Source organism: Poecilia reticulata, chromosome 6 (genome assembly GCF_904066995.2).
Source record: "Poecilia reticulata chromosome 6, P_reticulata-male-v2, whole genome shotgun sequence".
NCBI lineage: Eukaryota > Metazoa > Chordata > Actinopteri > Cyprinodontiformes > Poeciliidae > Poecilia > Poecilia reticulata.
Genome location: NC_088835.1, coordinates 14,604,146 through 14,624,402, shown reverse-complemented (window position 1 = coordinate 14,624,402; position 20,257 = coordinate 14,604,146). Strand labels below are relative to the sequence as shown.

At 36.6% G+C, this 20,257-nt stretch overlaps 1 protein-coding gene across 6 annotated transcripts in view; it reads right to left on the bottom strand.

Moving 5' to 3' along the window:
• Positions 1-20,257, bottom strand: part of hydin (HYDIN axonemal central pair apparatus protein) — a 69,619-nt gene that overhangs the window by 42,310 nt on the left and 7,052 nt on the right. For all 6 annotated transcript variants that reach the window (XM_081608015.1, XM_081608016.1, XM_081608018.1 and 3 more), the window contains exons 8-23: positions 15,549-15,750; positions 15,194-15,386; positions 14,239-14,338; positions 11,143-11,261; positions 9,587-9,810; positions 9,337-9,404; positions 8,999-9,240; positions 8,443-8,543; positions 7,867-8,002; positions 7,090-7,254; positions 6,837-6,989; positions 3,012-3,250; positions 2,628-2,919; positions 1,866-2,009; positions 1,383-1,526; positions 33-125 (exon numbers count right to left, since the gene is read on the bottom strand). In XM_081608015.1, the coding sequence (XP_081464141.1) occupies positions 33-125; positions 1,383-1,526; positions 1,866-2,009; positions 2,628-2,919; positions 3,012-3,250; positions 6,837-6,989; positions 7,090-7,254; positions 7,867-8,002; positions 8,443-8,543; positions 8,999-9,240; positions 9,337-9,404; positions 9,587-9,810; positions 11,143-11,261; positions 14,239-14,338; positions 15,194-15,386; positions 15,549-15,750 (2,615 nt within the window). The remainder of the gene's footprint in view (positions 1-32; positions 126-1,382; positions 1,527-1,865; positions 2,010-2,627; positions 2,920-3,011; positions 3,251-6,836; positions 6,990-7,089; positions 7,255-7,866; positions 8,003-8,442; positions 8,544-8,998; positions 9,241-9,336; positions 9,405-9,586; positions 9,811-11,142; positions 11,262-14,238; positions 14,339-15,193; positions 15,387-15,548; positions 15,751-20,257) is intronic.

Sequence of the window (20,257 nt, the reverse complement as noted above, 5' to 3'; positions counted from 1 at the left end):
GTTTTACTTTAAAGACTTAACATCAGACTTACCTCATCCACAATACGGTGCATAAAGTCCGTACAGAAAGATGGATCAAAGCAAACCCAGAACTCAGATTGACCCTTGTCCTCTAAAACCAAAACCTGGGAAAAAAAGAGACAATTTATTTTAATACAAAAAAACAAAGGTATAAAATACAACATGCAGTAAGTTTTATGGCTGACAGGCTTTGTAGAAAACCAACTGAAAAGTATTAATTTTTTCAGTTGTTCCTCACAACTAAAAACCACTAAGCACTACCAACATACTTATACATGAGTTTCATACAATTTTATCTTTACTCCTGGTTATTTTTGATGAATCATAGCACAGTAGAATAATAAAAATTTTCAGTACTTAAGGAAAAGATGCATTTAATCTTTTTGATTTTCCTGAGACTACATGCTACACTGTTTCCGTTGACTGTGGTTCCAAACTTGGTGAATCTTAATTTTCACGGATTATGACCGCTGACCAACTCAAAATAGCATAACTTCCTGTCTATATATCACACTCATTAATTTGTCTCATAATTTGTTTTCTCTGAGTAAGTTAGACTATTGGCAGATTACAATTACTTTAAAGGTAGGTCATTTTTGGGTATGAATTAACAGAAAATCTATACAGCGTACCCCATGTCACTTGGCTGTTATTTTTATACCTGAAAAATTAAGTATAAAGACTAAAACTGCAAAAGGACAAAATGGAAAAAAATGCAAAACAACCAGCACCCATCACTGACAGATTTAACAAAAAAAAAAAAAAGAAAACCACACAAGGTTGCTGCAGATGCAAGCAAGTAAGATGACCTTATTGGTGTTTGAATTACAGCCCTTTAAAAAATATCATCACTTATCATGATGTGATCATGATAAGTGATGATATTTCATGCTTCATGACCAGTAGGTCAAAGGTTGATAAAGGGCTGTGTCAAAAAAATAACTGAATCAGATTAATATTAGGAACCTTTGTTTACAGTTTTAAAACCTTTATTTTCTCCCAAACAACTAACATCTGTTAAGAAACTTTAATGGTCAATTTTGATACATTTAATGAAATTGGAAAATTCTGAATGAATTGTATTTGTTATCGGTTTCAGTCAGTAAATGCATACATCCATGTCTACTACCACAGATCAAACACATAGCTAAATAGGTTTTAAATAAATCTATTTAAAAATATTTACTGCTGGGAAATAAATCTGAAGCTAATTAGGAAACAAAAGACTCCCCTTTTCAACAGGATGTGAATTGAATGGAATGAGTAAATATGATAATAGTAGTAAAATTTCAGTGGATAGCGGCACCAAATCAGCGGAGCTCCTCTTTAATAAACCAGGAATGGAATTAGCTGAAACAAACCTTGGTTGAAGTTGAGCTGTGCTCTCCTGGAGTCTGACACAGAAAGAAGTGCTTCGGAAGAATGAGCTCCATGGACAGAGGCAAAGACGACGCATTTTGCAAGACCAGCTTCTCATATACAGGCAACAGGGACTTCCCCTTAACCTTTAAGAAAGACATATATAGAGTTGTAAAAAAAATTTTAAAAAAGAAAGACTGATTTTGTTTTTGTTTTTTTTTTGTAACACTTCCACACTGTTTCATCAAAAATACTTTTTGATAACACAAAGATAATCCAAGCAAATAAAAAATGCAGTGATCAAATAATGACTTTACTTAGAAAAAGCTACTCAAACCAACCTTCCCTACATGACAAAGCGCTCACCTTTTGTTAAATTATGTTTTAACTTTGATAAGACTTTTTTTTTTCTTTTAAATCAGGTTTGATTTCACTAACAACACTCTTAAAACCAGAATAGTAGGTTATCGGTGATTAAAACTAACCTTCTTTACGCAAAAGTTCAGATGCTCTGAGGAAATATTAAGCGATGGAGCAACAAAACGACACATTGCTTCCACAGACATGATGGTTTGCTGACAGCCGTGGCCACCAATGATGCTGTCGCACACCAGACGCTCATGAAAAATCTGGAAAAATACAGAAAAACATAGTTATTCATGTATTTTGGACTCCACACACCAAATATTGTGGGAGTCATGGGGCTACAGTAACACCACATATCCTTGAACACACTGTCCTCACTGTGAAACATGGTACTGGCAGCATCAGGTTGCAGGGATGCTCATTTTCAGCAAAGACAAGTAAAAATTTCAGGCTTAAAGGGAAGATGGACAGATCTAAATACAAGGAAAAATCAGAAGCAATCCGGTTGTAGGTTGCAAAGGCTTAAGAGTAAGGTGGAGATTATTTTACTACCTGAATAGCAGCCCTAAAATGTTTCACTGTAATTTCAGCAATAGTTGGGTCTACGAAGCGTTGGCTAAGGAGCTTGAATAGAAATGGTCCCTACTTTACTGCTGTTTTCAGCAAGGAAATTAAAATACCAACAGTTATGTGAATTTGTGTGCCAACACATAAAATCCAAATAAAATACATTGAGGTTTTATTGCAATGTGACAGAAGATTTAAAATCAGAAGAGCTAACAGTACAGCGCTGTCTAATGCAAGGCACTGTTGTCAGTGTATGAGCACTGTGTACGGAATCCAGTGGTTTTATTTATTGACTCTAAATTCTACAAACACACCTTGGGGGAGTCCGCGGACGCTGTGAGTACCATGTCAACAGAACAGCCCGGAGAAAGGTCCACACAAGCGGGACTGAGGCTGAACACATTTTTTTCTCTGTTGGTGGATGGTGTAGGTTTACGTCTCACAGAATTTCTCTGCATAGAAAAGCTGATTGGAGGTAACGCTGTTCTGCCAGAGAAGTTTATTTGTTGTTTTGGAGAAGCCAGGAAGCCACCAATCTTCCAGAACATCCGGTGATGCCGCAGACCACGGTTGGTCAGCTTGAATTTGTACTCGTATGGAACAAAGCTTAAAAAAACATAAAAAGCACAACCATGACCGGATGTTCAGTTACAAAGTTGCACATTTTTAAATCAAAATTAGTTTAACTATGTTCCTACTAGAAGTGTGTGCCCAGGTCAAGATTAGGACCAAAAGGTTTGTTGCTGACAATAGTTGTCCCAGTGCCTGTGGCTGACAGTGAGACACTGTGTGTTCTGTTGTCCCGTATGGAAACTTCCATCTTGTCTGTAAAGTGAAGTGTGTCCTTCAAATTTGCTACTATCTTTAGCTCCATCTGGCTCTCAGGTGGCACTACTCCTTCACTAGGGTGAACACGCCAGTAGGACTGTTCATGGATCTGAAAAAAACAAACAGAAACACAATCTGAACATGGTCAAGTGAAGTTCACCGTCAACATTTGGCATAAGAAATGATAAAGCCTCATACTACTAATTAATATCTATGTGTCAAAATGTCTTCTTAGTAAAAAATGTTGTCAGTCTCAAATCAATCAAAAATTAATCTATAGGGTAAATTTCCTTGACTTATATTCAGTGACATCTAACTGTATATTTTATGGGATCAAACTGTATAAAAATGAAAACAGACTATCAGATGGTACATGTGATAGTCAAAGATAGTACTTATCAAAAGTACTATCTTTGAAACCCAAAAAGTAGATAACCCACATAATTTCTGCATTTGAATTAACTGAATCTTTAAAAAAAAGATAAAGGAAGGAAAAGTTTGGAAGAGAAATAAAAGGAATGAAGTTTTGGACTATCAGTTGCTGCAGCCATATTTGACCTGCCACAATAAACTGGTAAGAAAAATAAAATAAAATTTCAGCAAGTGAAGTTTCAACACTTCCAACTCCAACACTGCTGATAGAGAAGATTTCAACAAACACCTGTTTTTTGACCAAAAGGTTCACCTTGCACTAAAGTTAGAAATCTCAAGGTCTACTGACATTCAATAATTTTTTTAATGTGCCAGCTATTTTCCTTGGGTATAGTGTTTAGTAGCCATTAAGCTTCCTTAAGTTTGTTTTTTACTGATTTTGCTCAGATTTTCTGCAATTGTTTACAGAAAATTGGCTTTCTGAGGGTATCTAATGCTATCTTGCTTCCCAGCTTTTTCAAACACTGAAATATCCATCCATCCATCCATCCATTTTCTTGCACCCTTTTTCCCTCAGTGGGGTTGGGAGGGGTACACTGAAATATGATGCATTAAAATAATTCTAGCAGGTTAGTCTCCTCTGTCTGTGCTGCATTCGTCTTAAAATGTACCCCATGGCTGGAAAGTGTATGTATGTATCAAATAGCTGCATAATCACATCAACTCTCGCTGCAGCAGGAGATCCTTGAGGTAAAGGGAGTTCAGTGACTCCCTGCCCAGCATAAGTAAGATCATCATTAATATTTACAGGATAACTTGCCAATTATGTTACAAAGATGTAGAGGAAGTGTAATAGCATTGCTAAAAACATAAAAAGTAATTGTCACACGTTTGTGTCATTTAAAAAACTCTGCAAAACCATCTTAATATTCATTTATGGCTTTCTTCAGAGGTATCTTTCTGAGATGAATACAGATGAAGAAATGTTCATATTCCTTTCAGTCGCATATATATGTATGCCACTGAAATACATAAGACCAAGCAGGGGTCAGGATCACAATCAATGTTCCATGCTGCATTGGAACTGATGGATGGCTGGAACGTAAACTTTTAATTGAGATTTTGACTAGCTTCTAACAGATGCAGTGAAGCTTGGGCACTCTCACTGCCTGTAGGACAACAAAGTAGATTATTGATCAATGGGGACACACTCACACTCAGGCTGCACCTTTCATACCCAAGTGAGTCCTGCACAGAAAATATGCGACATATTACATATAGATGTTTACTTCAAATAAAAATGCTCCGTACAACTTGGCCAGTGGGTGACATTGGGAATCATAGATCAGTTTCCCAATGTTTGTACAATCGAGCAAAGGAGCTTGAGAACTCAGATGGGGAGGAGATCAATACATGGGTGATCACGGTTAAAGGGATGGGTGGGGTTTGGAGAGGAGAAGGAGCAGAGGGTTGACTCCCCGGAGTGAGGAGGGAAGATGAGAAGAATTTAAATAATCCCATCAAACATGCCGCATCCCACAGCTTGATTAGCATCGACTGAATGCAGCTAAAGCAGAATTCAAATTTCTGCCGTGTCCACTACAACTATCAAAGATGCTTATATTGTTCTCTGTCAAACACAGATTTTTGTGATCTAAAAGATGAGGTTTCACAACTTCTTCTAGTTAGGAAAAAGTTATAAATGTGTGTACATCCTTAAACTAATATTTCGTTTTATGCATCTTTTGAATGAACGCCCTGACATCAATTAGGAAGAAATCTGATTTACCTGAAATAAAGTCTGGATGTGCAGGACTCCTCAAATTTGCTTCCGTTAGATAAAATTATAATTTACAAGGATGTTAAAAGGATCAAAACCACCTCACTGTACAAAGGTACTAGTCAGGAGAAGGGGGATAAAAAACACATAATCTTATGTACACCATGGCTGTCATCATCAGTAGTTGAATACAATATCACAGAACAGTAACGTTACAAAACCTATATTTGCTATGTCTGGATTAAGTAATTAAAATATTGTAAAACCTTGTGGGATAATATGCTCTGCTAAAATGAAACCAAACCTAAATCTTTGCATCACAATTGCAAAATGTATTTTTGGGTCAAAAACAACACTGAGCATCATCAAAAGAACACCATACCCACAGTAAAACATAGTGGTAGCAGCATCATGCTATGCGTCAACATAGTTGTGTTTTTTTTATTATTACATTCATTTTTTGTCAAAGTGAATGACATTATAAGCAGGTCAAAATGAGATTCAGTTTTGACACTAAATCTCCAGGTGTCTGTTAGAAAACAGAAGTTGAAGAGGAATTTTATATTTCAGCATTGCAAAGCTTCCAGGCGCACATCCTTTAACTGAACAAAATGCCAAAGGCAGAATATCAATGGGCTGTAAAAAAAAAATACATCCTCACACTTGTTCAGTTACGCTTTACTCTTTTCAATGCTCCTGGACATGGTCACTGGGTTTAAATAACTTGGTAATATCCCCACAATTATTCATTGTTCTTCATTTGTGTGGCTGTTTGCCAGCTTACTGTGTAGTATGTAATGTAGTTCTAGGATAATCTTCATCGACTGATGCTTGTGAATGCAGAGGAGAAACTCCTTTCAGCACACTGCCTTGGAGGAAAGGACAGGGTCACACCAAGCTTGCCAGTGAAATTTTTAATTTGGATGTGTGGACTGTTGAGTCTTTACTGAGGAATGTGTTCAGTTGCAAGTGTGTTTTCAGCCGATAAGGCAACGCTAATAAGGCGATGCAGCAAGAGAAGAGTTTCCAGGAGGTAAGGAAAACACTGTATACAAGACACAGCAGTTCTCACGCTGCAGCAAAGCATAGTGTTTCCTTTAACCTGCGTAAGCATGACACACTGTTTAGAGTTTGAATTCCTTAACATACCGGGATCAAACACTGTTGACTAAAATGGAAGTAGTGAAAGTTAAACTGTCATCTTTAAACTGCAGATGATGACGGATGACATTTCTCATTAGATCACTGTGAATTTATACTCGGCTAGTAAGTTTCAGCTATTCTGGATTCACAAAATGTCTCCATCTGACTTTTCACATAAATTGTTCCAATCTGGGAGTAAGATTTGTGGACGGCAGATGTAGCAAAAAGAAGAAAAAGAATTTACCTAGACCTAAAGACTAATACCCTATTATATAACTAACAAACCAAGTTTTATTGATACCTTATTGCGCCTAAGTCACACAAGTTTTGCCCCCCCCCCCCTTTCTTTTCTTACTCCACCAATGTATGCTGTGAAAGGTTAATTTGTAGATGGCTGTACCAAACTGATGTTGAAGTGAGCAGGAATGGGAGATTGATTGAGAAGGTGCAGTGTTCGAGTAGTATCCGTCAGGACGGGAATGCTGCCAAACTTCAGGTGTGAGATGGGAACATAAACAATGGGTCCCTGTCCAACACATGACAGAAGGACCTCCTGGAACAGAACAGTGAACAGAAAATTTTGAGAATTAATTTACTTGCCACAAAGTACTGAACCTGCAGCAACCCTGACATTTCCATTGAAACTCACTGACCAGAGGCTGTTGAAGGCTGCCAAACACAGCAATATGTAGAGAGTTCTGGATCCTTCCTAAAGCGCAAGCCACGATGGATACAGGAATCTCCTTTGAGCTACCAGCCAAAAGAATTCCTCTGGGCATAGAACTGCCAAAAAGTACTGGTGTACTCCCCTCCATCTCCTAAAAATGCAGAATGGAAAGGTGTTACTTATTTTTAATAAAGGGACACAGAGTCAGAATTTGTTGGAACATGGTGACAGCTCCAACAAATACGTAAAAAAGTATTTTCTATAAAAGTTACATACTGCAACTTTAACGTAAGAAAGAGAAAGGAAATTATTCAATGACTGGCACCAAAGTCTAATGGTGTCTAAACGCTGAGAAGCTAGCAGAACAGCGTACATGTCTCATTCCTAACAGACCTTTGAGAGGAAGCACTGTGTAAGTGAAAATATTATATTAGAATTGATTTGGGTATTTGAAATTTAAGTTATGAACTAATTTGGAATTTGTGTATTAACTAAATAGTGGGCTTTGATGAGATGCCACTCAAGCTGTGGCACCAGAAACAGTGAGGTTCAACAGAGCAATCTTTCTTTTTATTTAACCCCAGTCATATAGATGTCTCTGTATTATTTATGTCATAATAGTAATCAGTTAAAGACAGCTGACAAAAACATGGCATGTCAACCGTCTTACTAAATGCAATATTCTGCACACTTAGGTCATTTTCTTGCACTATGCATAACAATAAAGCCTGGTTCTAACACCAACCACTTGGTTTAACTTCACCTGATCTAGCACACCATAACAAACAGGAAGATTGCTGGAGTTGATCAGCCGCATATTTCTTTCATAGGGAAGACCCAGGTAACATCTTTGGAAGTCCAAAATGGCAGGTTCAACCTCAATCCCAGGCACAACACACCTGTAAAAACAGAAAAGATGAACAAAAATGAAGAAAAGAGAGGAAAAGACTTGGGATTTATCTGTGATCAGGACAATATTTGTTCTTTCAATTACTAAAACCAACATTTTAAAATGATTGACAACATTCTCTCTGAAAATGGTCTGAAATAAGATCTCTTGTTTATTAGTCAACAAAAACCAGCAACATCACCTTGTTTTAGCCCAATTAAACTATTTTTGCTGTCAAAATACAATGCATATAAAAACTACTCTACCCCTTGGATCCTAGCCTTGATTTAAACTACAAGTCAGGGAATAGATACAAATAGATCTAAAGCACAGAGTAAGCAATAGCTTGTGATAAAATTAAATGCAACAGAGTAATAGAAAAAGAGAAAATTGTATTTATTTAAGACTTTTCTGAGCATGTGTCTAGTGTCAGCAGTGAGTGTGTCGAACCTGGCATTGAGAGGCAAAATCATGATTTCCTCTCCAACACCTTCAACATCTACTGCTAGCGCCAGTTCATATTTCTTCACTGTGTTTGAGCACAGGGTAACCTAATCACACATTTGAAACATGCGAGAAAAAAAGAAAGTGTTTATAGGGATGTTAATTTGCATTTATTTTACATCAACACAGACTGAAATCATTATTTCAAAATGTGTTCAAATTAGTTCCACTTCCTGAAAAAATCTACAAAAACTGGGAAACATAACATTTTACCCTCGATAATTTAAATTACATGAATTAAGTTTATATTCATTAGTTTAAAATAATTGCAGTAAGGTTTTTGAAATACTAAAAACTATTACGATTGCACTGTTTACATAACACGATAAGACGTGAGTTTTACACAAGACGAACCTTTGGAGTACATAATCTATATCTGACATCTGCTTTTAAGAAAATTAAAAGGAAGATTAAAAGTGATTATTAATTTAATTCGGTGCCCACTAAATTAAAAATTAGACCAGCCAAATGTCAAACTGTTGCAGTGTCATTGCGACGGTACCTTGATGCTGATATCAGACATGGCATCCACAGTGCCAGTTGTTGGACTGACAGTAAACTCCACTGGTCGAAGACAACGGTCCCAAGTTGGATATCCTTGCCAACTCTTTGGGGACAAATCAGACACCTGTTTGGTACTGGTAATGCTACGAGGTCCTAACCCGTCTCCCATGACATGTAAAGCAAAAGTCATTGGAACAAATGATGTGTTGAAAAGGGTACATGTCTGTGTGGATGGAAAACCTATAGAAAAGAAATATTTTATAAAATATGGAAGAGAACATTAGTAGAGTGGATGAATCTAGGTCGATTGATGTTCTGATCTTCAAGGTGACTTACCAAAAGCTACGTCGCCAAAATTTAGTTCATACACATTAAAGTGGAACGTGGGGCCAATTACACAACCCCTGAAGTAAAGAAAGGCAAAAAAAAAACATGTAACCATTTGAAAACATTTTCCAAATTACACAAGTACTGATTATGCAATTAAAATCAACAACAAATTGGATAAAAATTAACACTTTAACAATCTTACATACCGACTGTCTCTGTAATTAACTTAGAGAGTATGTTTACATGCCATCTTCACCTGAAAGTTAGGATTTGAGTTTGCGGCTGTCCTGTGACAGTTAACACCAAATCCTCAGAAAAGCTTCCCAAGGTCCGACTGTGAAACGTGATTTCTACAGCCTGGCAGATCCCAGGGGGAATGACACCTTCCTTGGGCCGGATGGAAAAACACAGGCCAAACGTAGTCTTAGGGCGAGAAAACTTGAAAGGGGCATCAATCAGTCCCTTGTTTGTCATCTGCAGCTAAAAAAACAACAAAAAAACAATTTTGTCACGAGTCCCATTGCTGAGTAAAATTATGTTTTACATAAAACTTCTGATGGACGCTCCGTAATGCAAGGCTACAAACTCATATGGATGAGTTCAATAGAGCGGAAAAAAGTTCCAACTCGCTGAACTTGGACTGACAACATCAACTTAATTTTCAAAACAGATTCTGAGTGAAATGAGAATATTTTGTAGAGCCACCTTCAATGTAATTAAACCTGCACATTCTTTTACCAATTCCTCGTTGTAAAATAGCTCAGTCAGATTGGATGAGACTTCTATGAACTGCAAATCTCCAGTCTTACCACACATTTTCATTTTTATTTAAGTCTGGGACATTCTGATACATACATGCGCTGGTTGTTAAACTCCGGCTGTATGTTAAGCATTGTCCTGGTTAAAGGTGAACCCAGGCTTTGCCCCTGTATTATGACCTCGCTGGACCACCAGGCTTGAACAGGGCTCTGGAAAATGGCCAAAGCTTGATATATTGTTTTATAACACAACATTCGTTAAATTTGTTCACTACTTGATCCCTGACAGGTCTGCTGTGTCTTCATGATGCCATTTGTTCTCTTCACAGAGCAGCTCTATTAATACAGAGATTAAACAACACATCTGGACTTTGATAATAGATGACTTTTGAAAGCAACTGGTTGCACCAGCTTATCAGTAAGAGGTAGAGTAAAGGGGGCAGAATACAAATGTCCAACACACAGATTTTTAACTGAACTACTAAACAAGGTCATGAACTTCGGGCTAACCAATTTTGCAAATCCACCATTTTCACTTCTCAAAACCATTTTGTAGTCCAAGTTCAAGGATACTGCAGCTACAAGTAAATACGTCAAAATTAATTATGCCATAAAACCAGCATCAGAAAATCTTCAAAGTGCCTCGCTAAATTTGATTTTTCCAAAAAAATTACCAACATCAGTGGGTCGTCCTTGTTTTTGTGAAGCTCTTCAAGGACCAAATGAATGACTGAAATGTGAAAAGGGAGGATTTGCAAAAAATTCCAAAAAAAATGGGACATTGTGTAAAACATAAATAACCAGGGAATATGATGATTTGCAAATCAGTAAATTTTTTGGGAATGTGTTGCAGGCATCAAAACAAAGATAATACACATGCACTTTAAATATCTTGTCCTTGTAGTGAAATAGTTTGAAAAGGATTTGTAGATCATCATATTGTGTTTATGTTTTACACAACATCCAAGCTTCATTGGAATTGGGATTATAAAAGCATGACATGTCCACTTTAACAGCAACTTTGATGGTTCTAAGTTGCTCTTCTAGTTCTTACCTCATAATGATCTGTGTCACCTATAAACACATTTCTTATGTCCATCAGGTTATAATTGAGCTTGAGTTTTGGTCCGAGCCCTTCACCTTTGATCCGAAGGGGTAATGGAGATTGCTTGCCTAAACAGTGACAGTGACAATTCAATTTCAAATTTTCTATGTAACAAGTTTAAAGGCTAAAGGTAGTTAGCAATCATTGCCAAGAGTTTGGTCACTGATGCAGATGGTGCGTTTTACAAACTCTGAAATATGTTCGCACTGATGTTGATTTTATTGGGATAATCCAGATGTCAATTTGCTTAAATTGTTTACTTTAATGACAAAATATATTTAGCATTTTAATAGATGTAGCATTTATTTTACCTGTAGTCATTGTATTTTTCTCAAGACGATCAGCTAATTTTTTTTTTTATTATATCATTAACATAGATGTAGCTCTAGACGAGCCCAGCAGAAATCATTATAATCAGCAGACAGACTGCTACAGAAGAGGAGCCAGATGTAATTTTATTCACTGTCTAATTGTGTTAGCAATGGTTATTTCCTAAGAAAGTGTGAAGTCATCATTACTTTGCATAAAAACGGCCTCACAAGCAGGAAACTGAAGCTTAGAATATTGCGGCTGAATAAATAATTGTCTAGACAATCAAGAACTTCATGTGAAGAGATTCAGTTGTGGTGAAGAAAGCTGCAAAACACTCAACACTGCCTAGCAAACAACAGGCCTGGCTAAGGGCTAGAATGACACCGTCAATAACAAAAGAGCGTAAGTGTGTCCTACGTGCAAAATGATGAGCCAACATACAAAAAAGGGGACAAAGACAGTAATGAGACACCAAGGACAAGCTAACAAGTATTCAAGTAGTCTGTTGATGACCTGTGTGTCTATGCTTGTGAAACTATCCAGATCTTTACCTCACAGAGAATCCGGTGTTAGTTCTCAAATGTAAGGTTTCGAAACAAGATAGAATACATTGGTGTCAGTGATGGGCTTTTGTCTTTGCGTATAGATGCTTGTTTTGCTTCATTATTTTCTAGGTCACAAAGCTTTACAGAACAAATGTCATATTAGTTGGTCAGATCCTCACTTGCCATGGAAATTTATGGAAATTTGGAATCCGGCTCAAAGGAGACAAAAGATGGCCACATGCAAAGTTGTCAACTGCCTTTCAGTGCCACTAAGATGATATAATTGTTCAACAAATTGCACTTAAGTTGTTGCTCAGGGAATGAAGCTGGTTTTCCTTGTTTTTATGTTGGACAGATTTAACATTACTGTATGAAATACAGCTGAAGTAATACTTCAGCTGAAGTAAAATAATATGAATAATAACAAGAACAAGCACGAATAACTCCTTCGCTCAATAAAACATATACACAAATGAGTGAATTGTGTTCTGCTGACTGGGAGTGGGAAGGAAACGTGAAGGACACTCCGTTTACAGACAAACTTGTAGGTTGCTACCGAGACTCATTTTTGTCTGTCTAACCTTTGTCGGCACAGACTCCCAGGGGGGAAAGGGGAATTTTTTATGAGAAAACCAAAGCTATCAATTTACAGAGGAGGAGGGATGTGCGCTGATCCTCACTCGTAAAAACAGCCAGCTTCAAGGTGGTGAAGAACTACCAAACCAAAAGATTTATTACTAGTTTATGATAGCTTTCATTATGAATTTTACAAATTCCAAATATTTAAATTTGCAGAGCAGAATTAACTTTTTAAGAGATTCTATCAAAATTTATGACCAAGTACTCAAAATACGTTTTACAAAATATTTAATTTCCAGAGTTCTTGATCCTTTCACCATATTTCTTAGAGGTGTGCTGATCGATCGGCAACCTATCATAATCGGCCGATTTCCGTAAAAAAGTGTATGATCGGTGATCGCCAATCACGGTCTCTTGTTGCCGATCACACAAACCGATCACCTACTTCTCATTTTTCAGCCTGCCTGTGTAGCTGGTCTCCTCTTTCTTGCACACTGCGCAAACGCGCAGCAACAAATCCTAGGCGATGTGGAACTATAACGCACTGAGTGACTGGGGAAGTTTGCGCGTTGCGGCGGAAAATTGAAGCACGTCAAAATGCATCAACACAACAAATCTAACATGGTATAAAAACAATGCCATACTTGATGGATGCTTAAAGCTGCAGCATCTAACCTAAAAAAATAAATTTTACATCTGTATTAAAACTTTTGTTGTCCTAACATGAGACAAATAATCTCTGAAAAAATAATCGATCTCCTCCCTGTTCTGCATAATTACTGCGCTCAGTCAGAAACAGGCAATCAGTACTAGCAGTAATCAGCTAGCCGTCATGCTATCAGGAAGTTTTCTTTCAGTAACTCAGGATTGTTTATTGTAATGGATCCTGTATTTGTCTTTGAATGTTAAGTTTTATACTTGGAATTTTTTGGGCAATGATGAGAGGTTTTATTTAGGCTCTTTGCATTATTTAGCCTCTTCAGAGCTTACAGTCTGTTAAAGATAGTATTATTGATAGCAGTACAATTTGCACAATGTTTAGTTTTCTTCTTGGAATAAGTTATTAAAAACAAGTTTTTGGCTAAATTAAGGTGAATTCATGGTTCCTTTTTCCACATAATGTAACTGGTACTGTTTATGATTTAAAAAATTCTAATAATTATGTGATCGGTATCGGTGATCGGTATCGGTGATTAGCCCTCATGGGTGATCAGAATCGGTATCGGCAGGAAAAAAACCTGATCGGCACATCTCTATTTCTAAATATTCAATTTGAATTTATGTCAACTATTTCTACATTTCATATTGCTTAATCAAAAACAAACTAACAAATCTCACTGTTTTCTGTCTTCAGATATCATAGTAAGCGAGATATGACGTCATTCCTACATTCAATTTTCTAGACAAATTTCAGAGTAATTTCTGATCAAAACTTCTGCCACGTGTTTACCTAAATCCTTTGACATACATTCTACTAATATACATACATACTGCTAACATAAAAAAATACAGAAATATGAACATTTAAAACACTACATGTAAGTAGGTATAGTGCAATTTCATTATTCTATTCCAAAACTAGCAAAAAGCTTAAGTCGTATCTACTAACCTGTGACATTACAATAAACGGTGTGTTGGTAAACTTTTGCCTCCTCTGGCTTGAAGACGATGAGGAAGTTTGCTGTAGTGTTAGGCCAGAGCTCTCCCATCTGAAGCCAAAATGATCATTAATTTAGTGAAATCATGATGCAGATGTAAACAGAAAATAGTGATGCCTATTACTGGTCGTGAACTTGACACACCAAGAACTGTGTGTACGAGTGTGTGTATATATGTTAGGAGTTTAAAAAAGTGTTTGTGTTCCCTACTACTATTCCCAAATATCTTATCAAAATTTGTATATTGACTAAAATACATAGTTCACTCTTTTTTTACCAATCTTTCCCAGGCAGTCCGTCTACTGTTTCTCAAACGTGCTTGAAATACATAAACACACACACTCCTTGACCCTGCTCCCACCTCATCCGCCCCCACCACACACACACATGCACACACACGCACAGCAACTATGCTATAAAGCTGTAGGTCAAATAAAATCACAAACTGGCGTTGCCTGATGCTGATGCACAAAGTATGCAGGGTTGGCCAACTTTTTGCAGAATCAATAACTACAAACTACACAAGGCCTTCAGATTAGCTCAAGGACAGTGTGAAGAGCTTCATAGGAATGGGTTTCCATGACTGAGCTCATTTATCCAAGTCTAACATCCCCGTGTGCAATAATGCTAAACATGACATTTAACAGTGCTAGACAAGTCACTGCTGCACTCTAAAGCACTAGAGAAATGTTCCCAGGAGTGGCAAATCATTCCTCTATCACTGGCAGTTCTACAGACAAGTTGGTTTGGCAGTTGTATGGAGAATGGTACTTTCCTGACTGCACTGTGTCAACTGTAAAGCTTATGGTAACAATATCGTACGGTGAAAAGTGAAAACAATTAGTGGTTTAATTAAAAAAAAGAATGAAAGAATAGTACAGTGAAGAAGTGAAAATCCAAACACACCACCGGCTCCAATGTTATGCCGCTAAGTGAAAGTGTAGGAGGGCAGTCCTCTGCAGCATGGCTTTTGCTCTCCTGCAGGCTTTGGGACAGCAGCAGGGGGTGATGGATCGCTGTGGGGTCAGACTCGCACCGACTAGGTCGACACATATTTTCGTCCCTTTTCTGCTCCTTCTGCTGAAGCACAGAGTTCTCCCTGGAGAGTGGACAGAAGGTGAAAAGGAATACAAAGTGTAAGTAAGGTGGGCCAAAGTGGAAAAACTGCCTCAAGAGAAGAGCAAAAAGCTGCTGACGGACAGAAACCAAATGCAGTAAGAAAGTTTGACAGTGTGCATTTTAAGCTTTTTCTAATCCAAACCTGAAAAAGGACAGGTCATCTTTTGCCTGACTTGGCGACACTGTCCAATGGTACTTAAGAGGAATGTCACTGCAGTTGGTGAGTGAAACTGTCTGAGAACTGGTCAGGGAGGTATAAGTCTTCTTCAGGTTTACAGGCTCAGGTTGAAGACAGATGTTCAGTTCCTCCGAAGTCCCAAACAAACTGATGTGGACATCTTCACCTGAAAGAAAAATGTAGAAAACAAGCAATCTCGTTAAAAGTGGTAAAACCAGTGTCTTTATTTGTTTTATTAGCTTGTTTTATTAGCAGGGTGAAATGGAGTGATTTTTACCATTTTCACTTTACAAAACAAATGTAATTAAAGGAAATATTCTAAAAATGAACAAATAATAGCAAGTTCAACAAAGACCACAATTTTAAGTCATACATAAATAAATAAAATTGTCTGTTTCAGGTGTATAAGAAGGTGCTTGAGGACAATGTGAGACAACTGTAAAAAAAAAAAATGAAAACTGAAACTAGACATTGCAACAGGACAATGGCTCAATCTTTCAAAAGACTGTATGCAAGAAATCCCTCAGACATCTAACCTCTAAAAGCAATGACCTGCAGAAACTGTTCACCAAATGTGTCGGAGAACGGTATATGGCTACAAGAAGCATCAAATGAAGGTATATCAACCAAATGGTGTAAAACTAGCTGCTAAGGGTAGAGTATTGTAACATTTATTTGGATAGAATGCATTTTTTTGTTGATATCTTTTGTTGAGTAAATCAAGTGAATTTTTGAGTTTGTCCTTGATTAAAGCAACAACCAGGAAAAAAAATGCAAAATCAGGTTTTGTATAAAGCCACCAAGAACAAGGAGCCATGTAAATTTAGTAACTTTTTGTTTACATTCAAATCAGAGACAATGCAATTTATGCATGAAGGCGAAAACATTTTCTTTTAGTCCTTGTTTAGTGAACGTCTCTTGTTCAAATTTCCACTATAATGAAAATATTCTATTGCAGGTACATATGAATACATGCAGAGTTACACTGTTATTCTGGTAATGACAAAAGCAAAATTCTGACTGAACACAGCTGGCTGTGGCCTTTTGCTTCTGTGGTTTGTAATAAGATCAAAAAAGTTTAACATTTTTGCAAGCAGCTCAGTGATGCTGATTTTTCTCACTGTAACACACTATCTAGTTTTTTAACAGATAAAATCTCTGATACGAGTCACTTCAGAAGCACATATAAGATTGCTAGATAAGTGTCTGCTCAGTTCAGTACAGAAAGAATCAGATTTGCAAGGCCCAAGACAATCCAGTTTAAAACACATTTAAGGTCAGAATATTACACGAGACGTATAACAAAACATTTTAAGACAAAAATATGGGCATATTCAAAAGCATGATTAATTCCTGATTAAACATTTTCAAAATGTACGTTTAATCTGAACGCATATTCTAATTTATTGAATGACTGTAGATTCACATTGATATTATGAACAGTATAAGGAGAATAATCATAAATCAAACATAATTTTCATTTCAACACATATTGAAAAATTGAATTCTATTTTAGCGTGGCCTTTCAAATTCAACATCAGACATAGCTAGGGCTTTCTGTCCCACCTCAATGAACATAAAAGCCAGTGTTCGGCAGGCAGTCACCATATTCTTTCATTAATGATCTTCATTAATTGAGGGAGCTACGTTTTATTTTCCTTGTAGTTATCTTAAGCCAGCAAACAATTTGAATCATAAGACCCAAGCAAGAAATACTTTTTTTTAATCCCCGCTGTAGGTCTAAGCAGCTTCTTTTGTTGCCTTTTTCATCGCATTCCTAAATGAGCTCTTCTCCACAATTTCATTTAAATGAATCATTTAACATTTTGCTTCTTAAAAGGGAACAGAAAGCTCAGCCATTCTGAGATTTTATTGAATGTCAATAACTGAAACCACAAATTAAAACAAGTGGACCTAAAGAAAAAAAAGGGCTCTTATATCTGAGACAGCTGGCTGTTTCAGAAAAAATATACTGTATAGTAAAACCCAGTGATCAATCAATAAGTTTCAAAATCCTTCAAAAAGGGTAAAAGTTTGAATTAGAAAATCTATTAAGGTTTAAAGATTTGCTCAATAAAGATAAATAAAAGAATCCAATCCATCTCTTGCTGGGTTTTATAAGGAGTGATAGGTGACTAGAATCTGAAAAAAGTTTATATTACTGACTTGTAGAGATGCTCTGAAATGAAATAAAAATACTTAGAAAGCAAACAGTGAATAGTATTTGTTAGATAAATAATATTTGATATAGATAAATGTAGATTAGTAAAATCCGCTTGTAATTAAAATACATAGTGAGATTTAAAGAGTGCTCAAGTTTGCTTCTAATTACCACAGACATTTCTATCATGTGCTATATATATATATATATATATATATATATATATATATATATATATATATATATATATATATATATATATATATATACACATACATAAAGCATGGCATAGAGCCACAGAAAGGCTGGTTTATTTCTATGGGAATGTCTGTAAATTGTTGCGATATCATCAATTGACTAGAAGCAAAAAAAAAAAAAAAAACATATGAGGTGGACGATGAATGATGGAAGGAAATGAGAGGAAGAGAAACAAGAATTGTGAGATACAGAGAGAAAAGCAATTATCTCACAGGTCTGTGATGTTATGACAGGAGCTGACAGGCAGGGAGAGCTACAGCTTATTGCTCAGCTTTCATCACGGACGTCTCTTACCCGATTCTCCTCCTGCTGGCTTTCTTTCCTCACAATTTCTTTGAGAACCCAGCAGCAGGGCTCATCAGTTCCCTCAATACATTGATTACTGCAGATGCCGCGGAGGTTTGTGGGAGAGTACAACTATCCACACATGCTTGAGTCTGAACGCCTGTATGTTTTGTTTGTGTACGCTGCCTTTTCTTAAGTTGTTTGGTGTGCTTGCAAACAACCATCAGAGTCCCATCAGTGCTCCAGACCTGTCAAAGTAAATGCTTCAGTAATCCCTAAGCGCTGTCCATCTTGTGCTTAAAATCAGTAGCAGCAACAAAGTCTGATGTTTTCAAGACACAACAAAGATTTTAAAACATCACACAGACAGCAAAGCAAGCTGTAACATTTTTAAACCAGCACTGGCTTTGAACAGAAAGCAGCAGATATGATGCAGCGTGTCCCAGTGTGCATGCAAAGCGACACACTAACATGCACAGATGAACTGTGCAATCTATTTTTCTGCTTTGTTCAGGTGCTGGTCATTTCACCATTTTGTACATTTTGTACTGACCATGCTTCAATTTGGAAACTAGTTTGGATGTTTTCAGCTTCAACAACTTCAAATTTGAAATAATATATTTTATATTTATACTCTACTGTAAGGAAATGTTATCAAACTTAAAATATGCAAAGATAAAAGATATACAAAGAATCTATTTCCCATAAAATAAAAAATAAAAAAGATTAGCAGTATTTCACACACATACTTGGTTATTAAAAGGAGAAATATGACTACCTGGATGATGCATAGCTAACACGATTAAACTATTTTTTTTTTCTTTTTGGCATGCGTAAAACATCACAGGATTTAGAAAGCCTGAAAATAGCTTTCAAAGAGACTTATGTGACCAGCCTGGGTCAGAATTAGAGCTTATTTATCCCAGTCCCTAATCTGTTTATGTTTTGAAGTCACTATTTTTAGACCCCAGCAATTAGCTAGCAGATGAATGGTTGCTGTTCCTTAGTAAAAGAAAAAAAAAATCTCACTGCAGAAAAAATTTCTACAAAACTCTTAAACCAAGCTTGTACACTGCATGCAGAGAGGTCAAAGGTCTTTCATTCAATATCCATCCACTCACCTGCTCAACCATGTGAGAGCAGGCAGGTTGTCACTCTCTGACATGGCAACACACACTAGACAAAATACTTCACACAAGCATTCACATGTTTACATCTTTCTATGTCACAAGGTCTGTGAAATAACTTCCATTTATATTTCCTTCATTTCTACAGACAAGCCATGACCCTTTTCCAAAATCAGGACTTCTTCTTATGGAGCTCAGGCTCTGGGTTCTGTTGCTGAAAGACAGCTAGGCAAATAAACTTGCATGTAATGACTGTTGATTGAAGCATTGAATAAAAATTAAATCAAAGCTTTTATCTCATAATAAATTTGTTGATTTTATTGCAAAATACAATCTGTACGTGGAGTACAAAACATAACATATTGATACAGAAACTATCCTTATGTGATTTTGGTGTTTTAGCTGCTCTGATGCTTTCTATGATGATGTCATATTTCAACACGGTCTATCAGGAGGTGTTTTAAAAGAGCCATGAAGGTAGAACAGTAACCAAGAATCATGTCAGTAATGTAGACAAAACAATATATTTTGTACTCATGGCTATTAGCTGAACATATGCACGGTGAGTTAATAACCTTAGGGAATGTATTTGCAAGGCTGTGAAGATGGTGTGACATAAAAACAAGAAATAAAACTAAAAGTCCATCTAACAAATCTGACATGCAGTAAAGAGATTATTGCCACTCCTCTTATTGTGAATCTGTGTTTGGGTGTTTGTATGTTAATGCCGTGCAATAACTCTGTTTTGCTTTAGGGTCATTGCTAGTCTCAGAATCTTATTAAGGTGTATATCTCCATGACAACAGCAAATATATTTTCTCCTTTCCAGTTCTATTTTATGT